This window comes from Erythrolamprus reginae, chromosome 6, assembly GCF_031021105.1.
Source record: "Erythrolamprus reginae isolate rEryReg1 chromosome 6, rEryReg1.hap1, whole genome shotgun sequence".
NCBI lineage: Eukaryota > Metazoa > Chordata > Lepidosauria > Squamata > Dipsadidae > Erythrolamprus > Erythrolamprus reginae.
The window spans coordinates 7,514,862-7,533,613 of record NC_091955.1 but is presented as its reverse complement, the minus strand read 5'-3'; the positions used below and the strand labels follow the sequence as shown (position 1 = coordinate 7,533,613).

General features: G+C 41.4%; 1 protein-coding gene across 2 annotated transcripts in view; it reads right to left on the bottom strand.

Moving 5' to 3' along the window:
- Positions 1-8,313: 8,313 nt before the first annotated feature.
- The window catches only part of RELN (reelin), a 522,908-nt gene continuing 512,469 nt past the window's right edge, over positions 8,314-18,752 (bottom strand). For both annotated transcript variants that reach the window (XM_070755186.1, XM_070755185.1), the window contains one exon: positions 8,314-9,474. In XM_070755186.1, the coding sequence (XP_070611287.1) occupies positions 9,375-9,474 (100 nt within the window). In that variant the 3' untranslated portion in view covers positions 8,314-9,374. The remainder of the gene's footprint in view (positions 9,475-18,752) is intronic.

Below are 18,752 nucleotides of genomic sequence, written 5' to 3'. Positions count from 1 at the left end.
AGAAAAAAGCCAAATATTTTTTCACTAACTGTGGCTCAACTTTTCTTCTGTTCTGCCCTTAAGAGCTGGATTTCTTATTTTTAAAATATTTTTGTAACAGCAAAAGGTCATCTGATTCTTTTGTTTTATTAATCATAATAACATTCAGAACAAGGGCATCACATAGACCCAGGGATCAATATTATGACCCAGAGTGGAAAAATTCCTCATAGGTTTAAAGTACTTGGAACTGCAGAATATTTGATATATTATTGATATTCTAATATGAAAATTTCTATCTGTCTGTCTATCTGTCCGTCCGTCCATCCATCCATCCATCCATCATCTAATCTATCTGTCTGTCTGTCTCGTTCTATCCCTCTCCCCCTCTCTAGAATATCTATTTTCTCTCTCTCTCTCTCTCTCTCTCTCTCCCTACCTACGTATCTATCATCTATCAATCTATCATCATCAATCTATCTTCTATCTGTCTGCCTGTTTGTCTATCATATTTTATATAGCACGTAACGATCTATCATCTATCATTTCTCTACCCACCCATCCATCATCCATCTATCATCTATCTTTCAGAGATGGTAGATATGTGACAGATAAAAGGCAGATAGATCTATCTGTCCCATATCTATAATCAGTCGGTCTGTATCTCTGTCTCTTTCTTTCCCACTCTCCCTCTTTCTAAAATATCTATCATCTATCATCAATCTATTATCTACCTACCTACCTATCTATCATTCTACCATCTATCATCTATCAGTCTAGAAACATAGAAACATAGAAGACTGACGGCAGAAAAAGACCTCATGGTCCATCTAGTCTGCCCTTATACTATTTCCTGTGTTTTATCTTAGGATGGATATATGTTTATCCCAGGCATGTTTAAATTCAGTTACTGTGGATTTACCAACCACGTCTGCTGGAAGTTTGTTCCAAGGATCTACTACTCTTTCAGTGAAATAATATTTCCTCATGTTGCTTTTGATCTTTCCCCCAACTAACTTCAGATTGTGTCCCCTTGTTCTTGTGTTCACTTTCCTATTAAAAACACTTCCCTCCCGGACCTTATTTAACCCTTTAACATATTTAAATGTTTCAATCATGTCCCCCCTTTTCCTTCTGTCCTCCAGACTATACAGATTGAGTTCATTAAGTCTTTCCTGATACGTTTTATGCTTAAGACCTTCCACCATTCTTGTAGCCTGTCTTTGGACCCGTTCAATTTTGTCAATATCTTTTTGTAGGTGAGGTCTCCAGAACTGGACACAGTATTCCAAATGTGGTCTCACCAGCGCTCTATATAAGTCTATTATTTATCATTCTATCTATCTATCATTCTATCTATCTATCATTCTATCTATCTATCTATCTATCTATCTATCTATCACCTATCTTCTACCTGCTTGTCTGTCTGTCTATCATATTTTATCTAGCACGTAACGATCTATCATCTATCATTTCTCTACCCACCCATCCATCATCCATCTATCATCTATCTTTCATAGATGGTAGATATGTGACAGATAAAAGGCATAGATCTAATCTGTCCCATATCTATAATTAATCGGTCGGTCTGTCTACCTATCATCTATCATCATCTATCTCTATCATCTCCTGCCTTTATTATTTTTAGAAATAGGGGCGGCATAGAAATGCAATAAATAAATAAATAACTCAAGGTAACAGACCCACACAACACTCCTTCCTATTTCCCCACAAGTAACAACTACCTGTGAGATGGGTTGGGCTGAGAGAGAGCGACTAGCCCAAGGCATTGAGGTGGCTCTCACGGCTAAGGCAGAACTCATGGTCACCCAAACTGGAATGAATGTACCAGTAAATTAGTTTTGAAATGACTTTTTCCAACTCTAGCCTCTCACCCACATTAAAGTTCAAGGTAAATAATGATTATATTAAACACTGCATAATATTTCACTGTTTACTATGGAAATTCTGGTAGGAATGACTTTAAAAGTCATTTTAGAGGAGCCCCTATTTCCCCATCTAAACTCAAAGGCAAAAATAAATGTTGCTATTCAATACACTAAATGATGTTTCATGTACAGTAGAACCCCGACTTACGAGACTAATTGGTTCCGGAAGGAGGCTCGTAAGTCGGAACGCTCGTATGACGAAACATTGTTTCCCATAGGAAACAATGTAAAGTCAATTAATCCGTGCAACAACAACAAAAACCGCTGCCGCCGAACGCGGAAGTTAGCGTTCAGAGACAGCTGCGAAGCGGCGCGGGTGTTTTAAAATGTGGCAGCCGGCCTGGGGGGCTCGGGGGGAAGCCCCCGAGCCCCCCAGGCTGGCTGCCACGTTTTAAAACACCCGCGCCGCTTCGCAGCTCTCTGCTGAATCCGGAACGCTAACTTCCGCGTTCGGATTCAGCAGAGAGCTGCGAAGCAGCGCACGTGTTTTAAAACGTCACAGCCGGCATGGGGGGCTCGGGGGGAAGCCCCCGAGCCCCCCAGGCCGGCTGCCACATTTTAAAACACCCGCGCCGCTTCGCAGCTCTCTGCTGAATCCGAACGCGGAAGTTAGCGTTCCGGCTTCAGGAGACAGCTGCGAAGCGGCGCGCGTGTTTTAAAAGGTTGCAGCCGGCCTGGGGGGCTTGCCAGCACCCCCCCGAGCCCCCCAGGCCGGCTGCAACCTTTTAAAACACGCGGGATACGAGCGCCAAGGAGCTGTCTCCTGAAGCCGAAAGCGGCTTCAGGAGACAGCTCCTTGGCGCTCGTATCCCGAATGTGAGCTCGGGAGGCGAACAAAAATGTCGCTCCCCTCCCAGCTCTTATCTCGAGTAGCTCGTAAGTAGAGCTGCTCGTATGTCGAGGTTCCACTGTACTTGTGAGGTTCAGTTAGAGGTGAATTTAAATGATTTTGGAAGTCATTGTTTGAATGGTTTTTGTAAGAACTGGAACCTTAAGGGGATTAACGTTATAATAACTACACTGGGTGGCTGTATTACATGTGCTTTCTCTGTAACATCAAATCCTCAGCGCGTGTCATTTGGTTTGGCTGATCTGCAAGTAAAATTAAACCCAAGAATTGCTATTTATTTTTCTGAAGCTACAGACATTTCTCTTTATATCAGAGAGAACACTAGAGCAATTCTATCAATCTTGGTATGAAATGGAAAATGTAGTATGCCCTCTCAATCCATCAGTTTAAAATTGTGAAGGTTTTAAGAATGGAAAATAGAGCTAAAGCTGCCTTGAGATAATCCTCTTTATTGCCATTTGCATTGGATTATGAAATGTACACTATTTTACTATGCTTGTGTAAACCTCACAGGTGAAGGGTTGGAAATATCCTATTTCTTATTTTCTATAATGCTATTTCTATAGTACACTCATTTAATATTTCTAATACAGTGGTACCTCGTGATACGAACCCCTCGTGATACGAACCCGGGGTTCGGAAATGTTTTGCCTCTTCTTACGAACTTTTTTCGGCTTACGAACCCACCGCAGATCGCAAAATGGTGCTCCGCTGGGTGCCGCCGCCCGTCTGTCACCTTTTAAAACAGCCGGGGGGCTTCTCGGCATTCTCCCGAACCTGAACCTGAACTTTTTGGGTTTAGGTTCGGGAGGCCGCCGAGAAGCGCTGCTGCCCGGCTGTCACCTTCTGAAACAGCCGGGGGGGCTTCTCGGCGTTCTCCCGAACGCCGAACCCGGAAGTTCAGGTTCGGGTTCCGGAGGCCGCCGAGAAGCTCCCGGCTGTTTCAGAAGGTTACAGTCGGGTGGCGCCGCTTGGCGGAGTGCCGTTTTTGTAATCGACGGCGGTGTTTTCGTCCGATCTGGAGGCTGGAAAGGAGGTGGGGAATCCCAACAGGCAATTCCATGGGCGGAGCTTTGACGTCACATGGGTCTTATATCGGTATATCTTTTATTCCTATATTCAACCGATCCTCTTTTCTTTCCCTGTTATTTAAATTAGTTGACTATTTAATTGGTTGTCTGTCTTTTATTTTTTGTTTCCCCCGACTTTCTAACCAAAGGTAGAATTTATTCCAGCTTTGGTAGTGTTCCAACTTGGAGTACTCTACACTTGGAATACTGGGCACAGTTCTGGTCACCGCAACTCAAAAAGGATATGATTGAACTGAAAAATGTGCCAAAAAGGGCAACAAGAATGATCAAGGAAATGGAGCCCCTCCCTTATGAAACCAGGTTGCAACACCTTGGTCTCTTCAGCCTTGAAAGACGGCGTTGAAGGGGTAACTTGATCACAGTGTATAAAATCATGCATGGGATAGAAAAGGTGGGTAGAGAAAAATTCTTTTCTCTATCACACAATAGTAGAACGAGGGGGCCCTCCCTAATGCTCATAGGTAAGAAAGTGAGGACAAATCAAGGGAAATATTTCTTCACCCATAGGATCGTTGATTTATGGAATTCACTTCCAGAAGAGGTCGTGACAGCTGTCAGCCTGGAGAGCTTCAAGGCAGGATTAGACAGATTAATGGATGCCAAGTGTATCATTGGTGGTTATTGAAACGGATGTCCATGTGCCACCTCTACGTTGCTTGAGGCAGGCAGGGTTCCCTTGGGTCCCATTTGTTGGGGTTCAAGGGAAAGGGAGGGTTTTGCCTTCTCTTTCTGCTCGAGATCCCCATGGATAATTGGTGGGCCACTGTGTGACACAGAATGCTGGACTCGATGGGCTTTGGCCTGATTCAACATGGCTCTTCTTATGTTCCTACGACTCATCTGTATCTTTTATTTCCATTGTTAATTTGTCCATTTCTGCACAGGTCATAATTTTTTCTCATCTCTTCTTAAAAGCCTCCTGCGATGGAGCCCTCACAACTTCTGGAGGCAAGCTGTTCGAACTAGTTAATTGCTGTTCTCCTTAGTTTTAGGTCAGTTCTCTCTTTAATGATCATCTACCCGTCTTGTCCTGCTGTTGGGTGCTCTAGAGCAGTGTTTCCCAACCTTTTTTGAGCCACGGCACATTTTTTACATTTACAAAATCCTGGGGCACACCACCAACCCAAATGACACAAAATGACACCCCAAGACCTTCTCCTCTTTTTCCATCCCTGTCTCCTCCCCACCCTTATGTGTGTGTGTATGTATACACTCCTGAACCATTTCCAAAAACAGGTGAGGGCTGGGTTTTTTCTCTCTCTTATTCTTTGGCTTTTTATCATATGCTTTAAATCAAGAGTCACTTCTCTCTCTTTTGTTTCTCTCTCTTTCTTCTCATTCTCTGTCTCAATCATTTTCTCATTTCTCTTTTTTCCTCCCCTTTTTGTTCATTTCTCTCTCTCCCTTCTCCTTTTCTCTCTCTCTTGCTTTCTTTCTCTCTCTTGCTTTCTCTCTCTTTCGCTTTTCTTTCTCTCTTGCTTTCTCTCACACACACTCTCTCTCTCTCTCTCACTTTCTCTCTTTCAGCAAAACCTGAGCTTCCTTCTTCGCGGCACACCTGATCATGTCTCGCGGCACACTAGTGTGCCACGGCACACTGGTTGAAAAACACTGCTCTAGAGCAGGGGTCTCCAACCTTGGCAACTTTAAAATCTGTGGACTTCATTTCCCAGAATTCCTCAGCCAGCTTTGCTGGCTGAGGAATTCTGGGAGTTGAAGTCCACAAGTCTTAAAGTTGCCAAGGTTGGAGACCTCTGAACAAGAACATCATATACTGCTGCAAATATAAATACTATTTTTGGAGCTGCTGATTTCATACTCATCACTAGCAGAAGCCGGAAAACTTTCTGCTTTACAGGAAATGAAATTTGTCAGCAGGTTTTTAAAAAATTATTATTTTAAAGTCAGCACTATCACTTGGAAATGTTGACTTGGCAAGTCGCGTGTCCTGCGATTAATAACGCCCAGCCGTCATCTTAACACAATAGAAGAAACAGAAGCTTACATCCGATTGCGTTTGTTATTCCTGCCTGCTCCTATCACTTTCTAAACAAATGGGAGAAGGATTGAGCAATTGTTTTATAATCGGGCTAAGCCGTAGATGTTGCAATGCAACGAATGTCGGTATATTCTTCTCTATCCCTCTCGGTGTGCATTGCCAAATGTTAAGTGCATTCTAATTGATATCTTAATATTGCAAAATGCTGGGTAAGGCATTTTAGGAATCAGAGGGGAAGTTTATCTGTGCTCTGCTTTTAACAGCTAGAAACATCAGGAGTCATGTGGTGAGTTTGTTTATTGTCTGTCCGTCCATCCATCCATCCATCCATCTCTATCTATGATATATCCCTTTTATCTATCTTTTATCTATTGTCTATCTATCTAGCTATCTATCTAATTCTTCTATCCCTCTATCATCTATATCTACCTACCTACCTACCTATCCATCATCTATCATCTACCTACCTATCCATCATTTATTTATCTATCTATCTATCTATCTATCTATCTATCTATCTATCTATCTATCTATCTATCTATCCACCTAACATCTATATCTATCTATCTATCCACCTAACATCTATATCTGTCTATCTATCTCTCTACCATCTATCATCTACCTACCTACCTATCCATCATCTGTCATCTACTTACCTATCCATCATCTATTATCTCTCATCTACCTACCTACCTACCTACCTACCTACCTACCTACCTATGTGTCTATCATCTATCTGCATCCCACCGTTATTATTTTTACAAGTAAATCAAGGAGGCAAACAACTCAACATACCATTGTCCTTTCTCCTATTTCCCCCCACAACGATCCTGTGAGGTGGGTTGGGCTCAGATTGATTGGCCCAAAGTCACCCAACTGGCTATCATGCTTAAAGCAGGACTAGAATTCACAGTCTCCTGGTGATTGGCCCAAAGTCTCCCAGACAGCTTTCAGGCCTAAAGCGGGGCTAGAATTCACAATCTTCTTTTCTAGCTTGGTGCCTTAACCATTACATCAGTGGTTCTCAACCTGGGGCTTGGGACCTATTTGGGGGTCGAACAACCATTTCACAGGGGTCGCCTAAGACCAATGTCCCATGGTGTTGGGAACTAAAGCTTCTATTCTGGCGCCTTTGAACATATGTTTACAATCTGACCAATCAGGCGTTCACAGTGGGCGTGTCCCTCTGACCTTCCTGTCAATCAGCTTAAAGCTCTGTTGGCAGAATTGGCGCTAAACCTATGGTTGGGGGTCACCACAACCTGAGGAACTGTATTAAGGGGTCGCGGCATTAGAAAGTTTGAGAACCACTGCATTACACCATACTATCTAGTTCCAATATAAATACTACACAAGTATTATTAATTAAATTATTTAAGATCCATATCGGTAGAAACTCTCCCAGTTTCACCACACTAAATGTTCTAGTTTACCTGCACAGATATAGAACGTCAGAAAAGATCCTGCAGTTTACATTTGTTTCTGGAGAAAGATGTCACATGTAGAGGAGTTAGATGTTTCATGTCTGTGGAGATTCTCAGTCATCCAGGTCATGGTTATTTAATTTATTTTATTTATTCATTTGTCCAATACACAATACATATGGAAGAGAATAGACATGAAGTAATATGTATAAAGATAATATGTAAAAATAGAGAAGATATATGAAAGGAAGAAAATATATATGATATATGAGATAAAGGAAAGACAATTGGACAGGGGACGAAAGGCACACTAGTGCACTTATGCACGCCCCTTACTGACCTCTTAGAAACCTGGAGAGGTCAATCGTGGATAGTCTAAGGGAGAAATGTTGGGGGTTAGCGGTTGACACTATTGAGTCCGGTAATGAATTCCACGCTTCGACAACTCGATTGTTAAAGTCATATTTTTTACAGTCAAGTTTGGAGCGGTTAATATTAAGTTTGAATCTGTTGCGTGCTCTTGTGTTGTCGCGGTTGAAGCTGAAGTAGTCATTGACCGGTAGGACGGGACCTGTTGTCCCAAATATTTATTTATTCGACTTCTATGCCGCCCAATCCCAAAGGAAATATGTTTTTTTCAAAAGGCAACTGGACTTTGTTTTTTCTTGACGACATTTCACTTCTCAGCAAGCGTCTTCGGTTCTGATTTCTGACAGAACTTCTGACAGAACCAAAGAAGCCTCTTGGATGAGGAGTGAAACGTCTTGAAGGAAACAAACCAAAGTCCAGTTGCCTTTTGAAAAAGCACCTTTGGTCAGGTGTTGCCAATCACAGGATCTTGCTAATATTTCCCATTTTTTTCAACTGTGGGCTTTTCCTTTTTTTCTTCATGCAAATTTCCTCATCAACATACAGCGGTAAAACAGTAAATAAACCAGGTTTTTCTCTGAGGTAAATTCTTCTCCTCAGTATTATAAAATTGTGAGGGGAAAAGAAAAAGAAAAAGAATTCCACCTAAATCATTGGTTGACATCTTTATTGAAGCATTGAATTGTAGTTGATTCCTTGTAGAGTGAAAGTTTACAGACAGTTAAAAGAGTTTGTGGGATCATAAATCGTGTCGCCGGCGGGAGGCACAGGCAGTATCCAAGATACAGAATGAACCCCCCCAGCCCCTCAAAAAAAGGAAACGAACCACAAAGAAACACGAAGAAGAAAACGTTCCACTGTTTACAAATCACTCCATTACTACAGAGAGCAAATGGCAGCTACTGTCGGTAACTCCTCCGCGGAGGATGGCTGTACTTCTCAAACAAGGAAACAGGAGGCTTCTGTTTTGGTGATGGGGGTTACCACAAACAATGATTAACAGGTAGACAAGGAGAAGGAGTGAAGGACATCACGGTCTCCTACAATGGCTTTTGAGATTTTATTATTTTTGGAGTCCGGCCTTTGTTCGCTTTATGTATGGCAACGAAACTTTTTAAAGTTGTGCAGGCCTCACCTGCAAAATGTCCCAACGTTGGCGCAGTGCCGAGGTGCGGAAGAGGATACAAAGAGGACGAGAATAACTTAATCATATAAAATATGACACAGAGCCCAAAATACAGTGCGTTTAAATACTGGATTGTACTTAATATATCGTAGTTTTCCGACGTTAAATATTAAGTCTTTTTTGTGCTTATACGTTTGTTTTTCTTCTTCCTCCTCCTGTTCAAAACAGTCGCTTTACTTCCAACACTGCCACTGTAACTGGTATTACAACAGAATCACATTTTATTTTATTTTTCACAGACACAACAACACTCAAAAACATTTACCTATGAGGAAAATAAGTCACTTCCCATGAGGATCACAGTGTGGAAAAAAAAAACAGGGCGGTAATTTTTTCTGCCTTGAGGGAGGCTTGCAAAATAATACCTCCAGGAAGGAAAAGGGAGGGGTGTGTGTGCGTGTGGAGAAAAAGTCCTCGTAAATCAAATTCGCGGTGCACGGTTGTGGGGAATTGAAAGCAAAACGTCACAGGTCGGGAAAGGAAGGAAGGAAGGAAAAACAAAAAGAGGAAAAGTCATATCTTGTTCTTCACGCGGATCGCCTAAGAAGTGACCTTCGTCTCCTGTTGTAGAAATGCCTGAGCCCATGTTGCCGTGAAAAATTCATCATGTAATTTTGTTTGCGAGTGCTGCACAACGGAAAGAAGGAACGGAAGAGAAGAGCGTCACTTCAACCCGCGAGTACAGAGTTCGAATTTTACAGCGCAAAGACCGTCCGCCCGCCCTCCGACCGATAACAACGTGTTAAACTTTAAAAGGGTTCCTTTAAAACAGGGAGCTCCTCGGTTTACGACCATTTGACTGAAACGGGAATGGGAAAAAAGGAACCTTGGATTGATTTTCCACATTTGCTGAAATTTGCTGAGCTATGCAGCCTTTTAGCCTCCAGATGGCAGTCTAACACTTGCAACTGTATGGCCAATTACAGATTGGCTAGATTCTATGATCTCTCTCTCTCCAATGTGCAACTAAAAATTATCCTCTCCCAATATACTTGTTATGCTAAGAAATCAGATTTCACCTTTACACCCACTTGTGTGTAACAGAGTCTTATTTTAAGTTACAACAGAAAGTGGCACTCCTTAGTTGGTTTAACAGGGGATAAAGGAAAGACATTCTGGGATTAGATTGAAATCTACATCTCTCCTGCTATAAACTAACTTGTTTTCCACTAGCAGACACCCCCCCCCCAGGGTCTGTTTTGGTTCATTAGAGGAATTTGGGAGTACAGTGATACCTCGTCTTACAAACGCCTCGTCATACAAACTTTTCGAGATACAAACCCGGGGTTTAAGATTTTTTTCCCTCTTCTTACAAACTATTTTCACCTTACCAACCCACCGCCGCCGCCGGAATGCCCCGCCTCCGGACTTCCGTTGCCAGCGAAGCACCCATTTTTGTGCTGCTGGGATTCCCTTGAGGCTCCCTTCCATGGGAAACCCCACCTCCAGACTTCCATGTTTTTGTGATGCTGCAGGACAATCCCAGCAGGGAAATCCCAGCAGCGCAAAAATGGGCGCTTCGCTGGCAACGGAAGTCTGGAGGTGGGGTTTCCCAGTGAGGGGAGCCTCAGTAAAATCGCAGCATCGCAAAAACACGGAAGTCAGGAGGTGGGGTTTCCCATGGAGGGGAGCCTCAGGGGAATCCAAGCAGCGCAAAAACGGGCGCTTCGGCTGGCAAAAGGGGTGAATTTTGGGCTTGCACATATTAATCGCTTTTCCATTGATTCCTGTGGGAAACATTGTTTCGTCTTACAAACTTTTCACCTTAAGAACCTCGTCCCGGAACCAATTAAGTTTGTAAGACAAGGTATCACTGTATCTGTAAATCGAAAAGGAACATATGCTTAGTGGAACCAGCCTCTTGAATTGGAAAGCAGAATGTTCACATCAGTAGATCGTGCAGAGATGTTCAGAATTAATTCCATTATTTGGGTGGGATTTTAATTCTCCAATCATAGGATAAGCTATTGGCTATCTCCTAGACTGGCGTTTCTCAAAGTGACTTTTAAAATCTGTAGAATTCAACTCCCAGAATTCCCCAGACAGACATTATTTTAATTAACATTTGCATATATATATATATATATATATATATATATATATATATATATATATATATATATATGTAGATTGTTCTGAGTTCGGGTTTTGCCCTGTGTAATGTTTTGCATGTCTATGCGACGTTTCGGTGAAATCACATTCACCATCATCAGGCTGGAGTTCCAATCTTTGTGTTTTTGCAAATGAATATTAGCAACTGACATTTCTTCTTAGCATGTAGTGTGGGGGTGGAGATTTGCTTTGAATGTAGCAAATAGATTGGGTGACTATGCTTCCGTGATCTGATTGGTTGGTGTAATCATGGTTATAGAAGGAATGGCATGAAGATTATGAAGATTAGAATACCAAGGTATCTATGAAATCCCTTGCAAAACATGTGCAGCCACATACATTGGACAAACTAACCGAAGAGTGAGCCAGCGCATGGCAGAACATATGAATGCAGTCAAGAAACAGGAGAAGACCTCCTCCCTTGTCCAGCACATTAAAAAAACAGGGCACGAAATTGACTTTGAAAAAACTAAATTACTCCACAAAACAGAGAATTTATATAAAAGAATCTCTCTAGAAGCTATTGAAATTGAAAAAAGATCTTTTTGTTTAAATAAAAGGGATGATACCTCGCGCCTGCCAGAGATTTGGAAACCAGCCTTAAACAAAATAAACACCTCATTATAATCAATATGTCAATCCTTTAATTATTATGATTTTAGAATTTTATATTTGGAAATCAGACTTAAACAAAACACTTCATAATCTTCATGCCATTCCTTCTATAACCATGATTACACCAACCAATCAGATCACGGAAGCATAGTCACCCAATCTATTTGCTACATTCAAAGCAAATCTCCACCCCCACACTACATGCTAAGAAGAAATGTCAGTTGCTAATATTCATTTGCAAAAACACAAAGATTGGAACTCCAGCCTGATGATGGTGAATGTGATTTTACCGAAACGTCGCATAGACATGCAAAACATTACACAGGGCAAAACCCGAACTCAGAACAATCTACATACATATACCCGTGAAAATTTACGAAAACAAATATATATATATATATATATATATATGTAGATTGTTCTGAGTTCGGGTTTTGCCCTGTGTAATGTTTTGCATGTCTATGCGACGTTTCGGTGAAATCACATTCACCATCTTCAGGCTGGAGTTCCAATCTTTGTGTTGTTGTAAATGGAATATTAGCAACTGACATTTCTTCCTAGTATGTAGTGTGGGGGTGGAGATTTGCTTTGAATATAGCAAATAGATTGGGTGACTATGCTTCAGTGATCTGATTGGTTGGTGTAATCATAGTTATTAGAAGGAATGACATGAAGATTTTATGAAGTTTTTTGTTTAAGGCTGATTTCCAAATATAAAATTCTAAAATCATAATAATTAGAAGGATTGACATGTTGATTATTTTGTTTAAGGCTGGTTTCCAAATCTCTGGCAGGCGGGAGGTATCATCTCTTTTATTTAAACAAAGGGGTCTCCTCTCAATTTCGATAGCTTCTAGAGAGATTCTTTTATATAAATTCTCTGTTTTGTGGAGTAATTTAGTTTTTTCAAAGTCAATTTCGTGCCCTGTTTTTTTAATGTGCTGGACAAGGGAGGAGGTCTTTTCTTGTTTTTTGACTGCATTCACATGTTCTGCTATGCGTTGGCTCACTCTTCGGTTAGTTTGTCCAATGTATGTGGCTGCCACATACATTGGATTGATTACACCAACCAATCAGATCACTGAAGCATAGTCACCCAATCTATTTGCTACATTCAAAGCAAATCTCCACCCCCACACTACATACTAGGAAGAAATGTCAGTTTGCTAATATTCCATTTACAACAACACAAAGATTGGAACTCCAGCCTGAAGATGGTGAATGTGATTTCACCGAAACGTCGCATAGACATGCAAAACATTACACAGGGCAAAACCCGAACTCAGAACAATCTACATATATATATATATATATAAACATATATATATAAACATATATATATAAACATATATAAACATATAATATATGTTTATATATATATATGTTTATATATATATATGTTTATATATATATATGTTTATATATATATATGTTTATATATATATATGTTTATATAAAAAAAATCCCATTTCTCTTCAAAATTAGCAAGGTAAGTAACAGAGTAAAACTTCATTAAAACAGTCATGGGCCACCATCAAAATGACTAAACTTTAGTGTTAGTTGAAAAGCCAGTAACATTTAATCCTGTGCTTATTTCGGAGATTGGATGATCTACACAAATTCTGCAGTGGCTGAAATCCAATTTTTTAAAATTACCGGTTATGTGGGTGTGGCTTGGTGGTCGTGGCTTGGTGGGTGTGGCAGGAAGGATACTGCAAAATCTCCATCCCCAACCCACTCTAGGGCCAGCTAGAGGTGGTATTTGCCGGTTCTTTGGACCACTCAAAATTTCCGCTACCCGTTTTCCAGAACCTGCCAGAACCTGCTGGATTTCATCCCTGAAATTATGTTTGAAGAACGTGCAATTTTATGTGACTACTAGACCCGTGATGGTGAACTTATGGCACGTGGGTCTAGTGGCGCGCAGGTGGCATGTGGAGCCATATCGGAGGGTATGTGAGGCATTGCCCTAGGTCAGCTCCTTGAGGAAGTCTTCGGAGAGGGGCAGCATACAAATCTAATAAATTGAATTGAAAATTGAATTGAAGGCTGTTTCACCCTCCGAAGCTTCCCTGAAGCCTTGGAATGTGAAAAACAGCCCAACGGGCAAAACGGAAGTTCAGAAAATGGACTTCCGGTTTGCCCGTAATGCTGTTTTTCGCACTCCGGGGCTTCAGGAAGTTTCTGTGGATAGTGCTGAGGATTTCAATCAGTTTTTTGCAGATAAAATCACCCAGTTCAAGACGGACCTTGAATCCAACTGGAACGCGGGTCAGTCGAGGTGACGGGGTCGTCTTGTTGTGTGGAAGGAGTTTGAGTTGGTGACGCCTGATGAAGTGAGCTATGAGCTCTGCTATCTGTTTACTGGACCGGTGTCCACTGATGGGCTACCAAAAATTTTACTACCACACCGTGGGCGTGGCTTGTGCATTTTGTTTCAATATCTTTCAGTGCAAATTGGGTGCTCTGGGGTAGAGCTCTAAATTTTGCTACCGGAACATTCCTGACTGTTCCCGTAGGAGCCCATCACTGCCCGTGTTCCTCCTGGGGGCTGGGACCAGGAGATTGTCAACACTTCTTTGAGGGAGGGGTCCTTTCCGTCTCCCTGCAAGGAAGCAGTTGTGCGCCCCTCCTCAAAAAGCCTTCCCTGGATCCAGCTGTTCTGAACAACTATCGTCCTGTCTCCAATCTTCCCTTTATAGGTGTCGCTCCCGCTCCAACGGTCTTTGGATGAAGCCGATTATCTGGGCCCTCAACAGTCAGGATTCAGGCCCGGCTACAGCAAGGGAACTGATTTGGTTTTAGGCTTGACCTCTGCTTAGCTTCCCAGATCAGAGGAGGTCAGCCAGAAGAAGTCTATTGCTGTGGTGTACCACAGATAGAATTGAAATAATTGATCTGATGCAATTGACTCCTTATCGCTCTCTTATTTGAGATTGAGAAATCCCTTTGTTCTCCTTTTGGATTTCGGTAAACATCGAACAGATTCAACCCAGCAGCTTTCAAAACATTGCAAAAATTCCAATTATTTGACATGCAGCTATCTAGACTTTCAAACGAACTTGGAATCACAATACGCTTCAGATAAGACTTTTCAGGTTTGGACAGACAGCTGAAGTTGGCTGATTTCAGCTCAACGACAATATCAGTTATTTAGTGAACGGAATGACAATTGCGAAGGTGAGGGCTGCACTGATATTGCAGGAATGAAATCACTTACCTTACTCTAGTGTAAAACCAATGACAGCAAATAATGAAATACAACACAAATTAGAAAATGTATTTCAATGCATGCAGCACTGTGATTAGTCATAAAAGCTTGATGAGGCTTAGAGGCAATATAGGATCTTTCATCTCTTTTGAAAATAAAAATTGAACAAGTTACTTTCCGGTTGAAAGAAAGTAGATCTCTATAGTTGCAATAATTCAAATCTTTTTTATATATATAACCATGTCTTATACAGTAGTACCTCTAGATACGAGCTGCTCTGCATGCGAGCATTTCAAGATACGAGCTAGGAGGGGAGAGACATTTCTGTTCTAGTTCCGTGCTGATATGAGCCGAGCGTCCACTAGGTGGCGCAAAAATCCTTGCTTTTGGTTATCTCGGCGGGGAAAAACAACTTGTTCCAGATACGAGTGCCTCGAGATACAAGCTCCCTTATGGAACGAATTATGCTCGTATCTAGGGGTACTACTGTATTATATTTCAGAAATAAGACTTACAATATAAAAAGAGTTAATGTAAGTAATGGGCAAGCTAGCACAAAGCTGCAAAAAATGTAACATTTACTTTTCTAGGTTGGAATAAGTAATATCTAATGTATATAAAATAAATATTTTGGATTATTATCAACATGATTCTGGGCTAAAGAGATGAAGCAAAAAGAAGATAGGCATGAATGTACTTTACTACTGATAAGATATTTTTTAAAAAAAGATCTTTCCCCCATCTTAGCCTTTAAAATTCTTGTGCCAAAAGATACAATATTCAATCATGAAAAGCATGGTGACGATGTATATATATATATATATTTATATATCTAAAGATTAGCTGCATGCCTCTTATACGAAATATTGTGATTCCAGCATTCAGTTTCATGAAAAATAATATAATATAAATATTTTGGAGGCTCTTCTCAGTTTTTTCATATTTTGGCGCAATTACAATTACAGTTAGGAATGGGAAATTAAACCTCAGCTGGCGTGTTAATCTCTTTTTTGTCTTAATAAAGATATTAAGCATAAATATTTACATTTTATATTGAAATGCTTCTTATGGAAATAATCAGAAAAGAGTGCTGGTATCTTGTCAAAAGCAGGCAGGGGTGTGGATTTTGATTAGGGAAGGACCCACATGCACAGCAAGTATCGCTTTTGATTGTAAATTATTATTATTTTTTTACAGAGTAGATACACAAACAGAGAGAAGAAATAATTTAGACAAAAAGGAAGCGTTTCTATAGGTCAGGGGTGTCAAACTCAAGTCTGGTCCTGGCCTGCGGGGTGCTTAGATATGGTTTGTGGGGGTCACCGTAGTAACAATGAAAGACTAGGCCGAGAAGCCTCTGCCAGCAAAAATGGAGATCGGGAGGGCCACTCGTGGTCCTTGCAGGCTCCGTTTTTGGTCACGACGGCCTCCTGCAGCCCTCTGCCGGTGAAAACGGAGCTCGGGGAGGCCCTGCGCAGCCCCGCTCCAGCCTCCGTTTTCACTGGCAGAGGACTGCAAGAGGCCGAAACCATTGTTTGATTTGGAGACTTTGGCCTGCCATGTATTATAATGCTGTGGGAATTTGGGAGGGCCTGCTGGTAGCCATAAACAAATTCCTTTTGGATTCTCAAGGTCATCTTTTATTCGACACCTGCCCGGAAGCTGATGGGAGTAACGGACACATTGGCAGAAGGAGACTGGTCAAAGTGGTGAATTTGTGGGTATGGGAACAAAGGAATGAACTTTCAACTGGACTTTAGATTCGGGTTTCCCACAGATGTGCCAACTTGGCGCTAATAAATTGGAACTTTGAGGAATGCTATGCCTCGGATTCTGATGTATTTTCCGATGCTATTTGGAACCCTGACAGCATTGTAGCCGAATACAGAGTCTCAATGAGTGATGTCCAGCTAGCCACGGCTCCGGTCACACTCCCTGCTCCCCCGCAAGGTCAAACATAACCCTGATGCGGCCGTCAATCAAATCCAGTTTGACACCCCTGCTATAGATGACCTGCAGGTTCCCGTTACTTTAACCAAAGTGATGAAAGCAGGGTCTTCTCATCCTGCTCCTAGCTCCACCCCTTTGAGATAGGCGGGTGATGTCCCAATGCCGTATGCAAGAGAGGCGGGGCTTGCTTTGCTACAGCAGGATGCTTGTTTTCATCAGGCTGATCGGTTTGGCACCCACCCTGGAGATGCTGCTGGGTGTTTGTTTGTAATGTTAAAGATAAGCTAAGTATACCGCTAAAGGGCTTTCTCCAAAGAACTGTTCTGCAATCAGAAATGAAATTTAAAAACCTCTCGAAAGCCTCTATCGTTTTAGTTTAAAAATCAGTTCACCAATTAGCCATCAACTCTACTTAAACATGACTTAGTGCAATGTTGGTGCCAGCCAATTTTCTTAATTTTTTTATTAGCAGAACTGGAGGATATTACTAGTTATTGGACTGAACAATTGCCTTCTATCTATTTATTATTATCTCTGTCTGTCTATCATCTATCTGTATCTCTCTCTCTCATCTCTACTTACTTATGTCTCTCTCTCATCTCTCTCTACTTACTTATGTCTACCTACCTACTTACCTAGCTACCTATTTACCTATCTACCTACTACATCTGTCTGTCTGTCTGTCTGTCTGTCTTTCTGTCTATCTATCTATCTCTACCTACCAACCTACCTACTACCTACATCCATCCATCCATCCATTTATCTATCTGCCTATCTAGCTGTCTATCTACCTAGTACCTACATCCACCCATTCATCTACCTACCTATTTACCTACCTACCTATCTACTACCTACATCCATCCATCTATCAATCAATCGATCTATCAATGTGCTTGTTTTTTATATATTGGGGTTTCTTTTGGATTTTTTAACCTAAAACTGTAATTTAGATTGCTAAATACATTAGATTTGTTACTATGTATTGCTTTTTACCATTGTTGTGAGCGGCCCCGAGTCTACGGAGAGGGGCGGCATATAAATCCAATAAATCTAATCTAATCTATTTATCTATCTATCTATCTACCTACCTACTACCTCCATCTATCAACCCATCCACCTGTCCGTCCGTCCGTCCGTCCGTCTGTCTACCTGTCTACCTACATCCATCCATCCATCTACCTACCTACCTACCTGCTTATCTATCTATCTACTACCCCCATCCATCCATCCATCCATCCATCTATCGTCTATCATCTATCCCTCCCTCCCTCCCTTTAATCTCTTCTAAGAAACGCCCCTCAACCTGAACTCTCCCCCCCACCCTTTGAATTGTTCTATAGCTATTCAGTCCTGGTGACAATCTGCTCTGATCTTTTTTTGTATGTTGGTGCAAATGTGAATAATTCAAAGGAACGAATCTTTGGCGTTCCGTCAGCCTGTGGCTCAAAAGTTATAGGTATATAAAGAAAGAAAGAGTTGGCAGCAACCGCTTCAACTTTCTGTATGTCTTTCACATTGCCCCTCTTTTATTCCTCTTATTCCTATGTTTAAATTAGTCTGGGAAGAGGCCCAAGAGGTGGAAGAACAGAGAGGATTGTTGACTGCAATTCAAGCCGTGTTCCTGACTTGATAAAATCAATAGTGAACCACCTTACAAGCCCGCTGTGATAATTGCCTCCTGCTTATCAAGATCCTCCGAATCCAGCGAAAAAGATAATAATAAGCTACGCTGCAAAATTACAAGAAGGGAATTGCCTCCCAAGGCTGGTATACATCTCTATCTCTATCTCTCTTTGCCAACCTGCTCTAGTGGTATAAAAGCCACAGATAAACTATCAAGGCACTGTAGGCAAATATTTTTAAGTCAGGCCAAGTTGAACGAAGGGTTTCATAATCTCTGGGCATTAGTGCCCAGCTGCTTTTATCCCAAAAGCACAATGCGGTTTTCTGCAGTTTTTATATTGTTGTGATAAACTCTGAAACTCACTTTGGTTGCATGGTAAGCTGTGTAAACTGA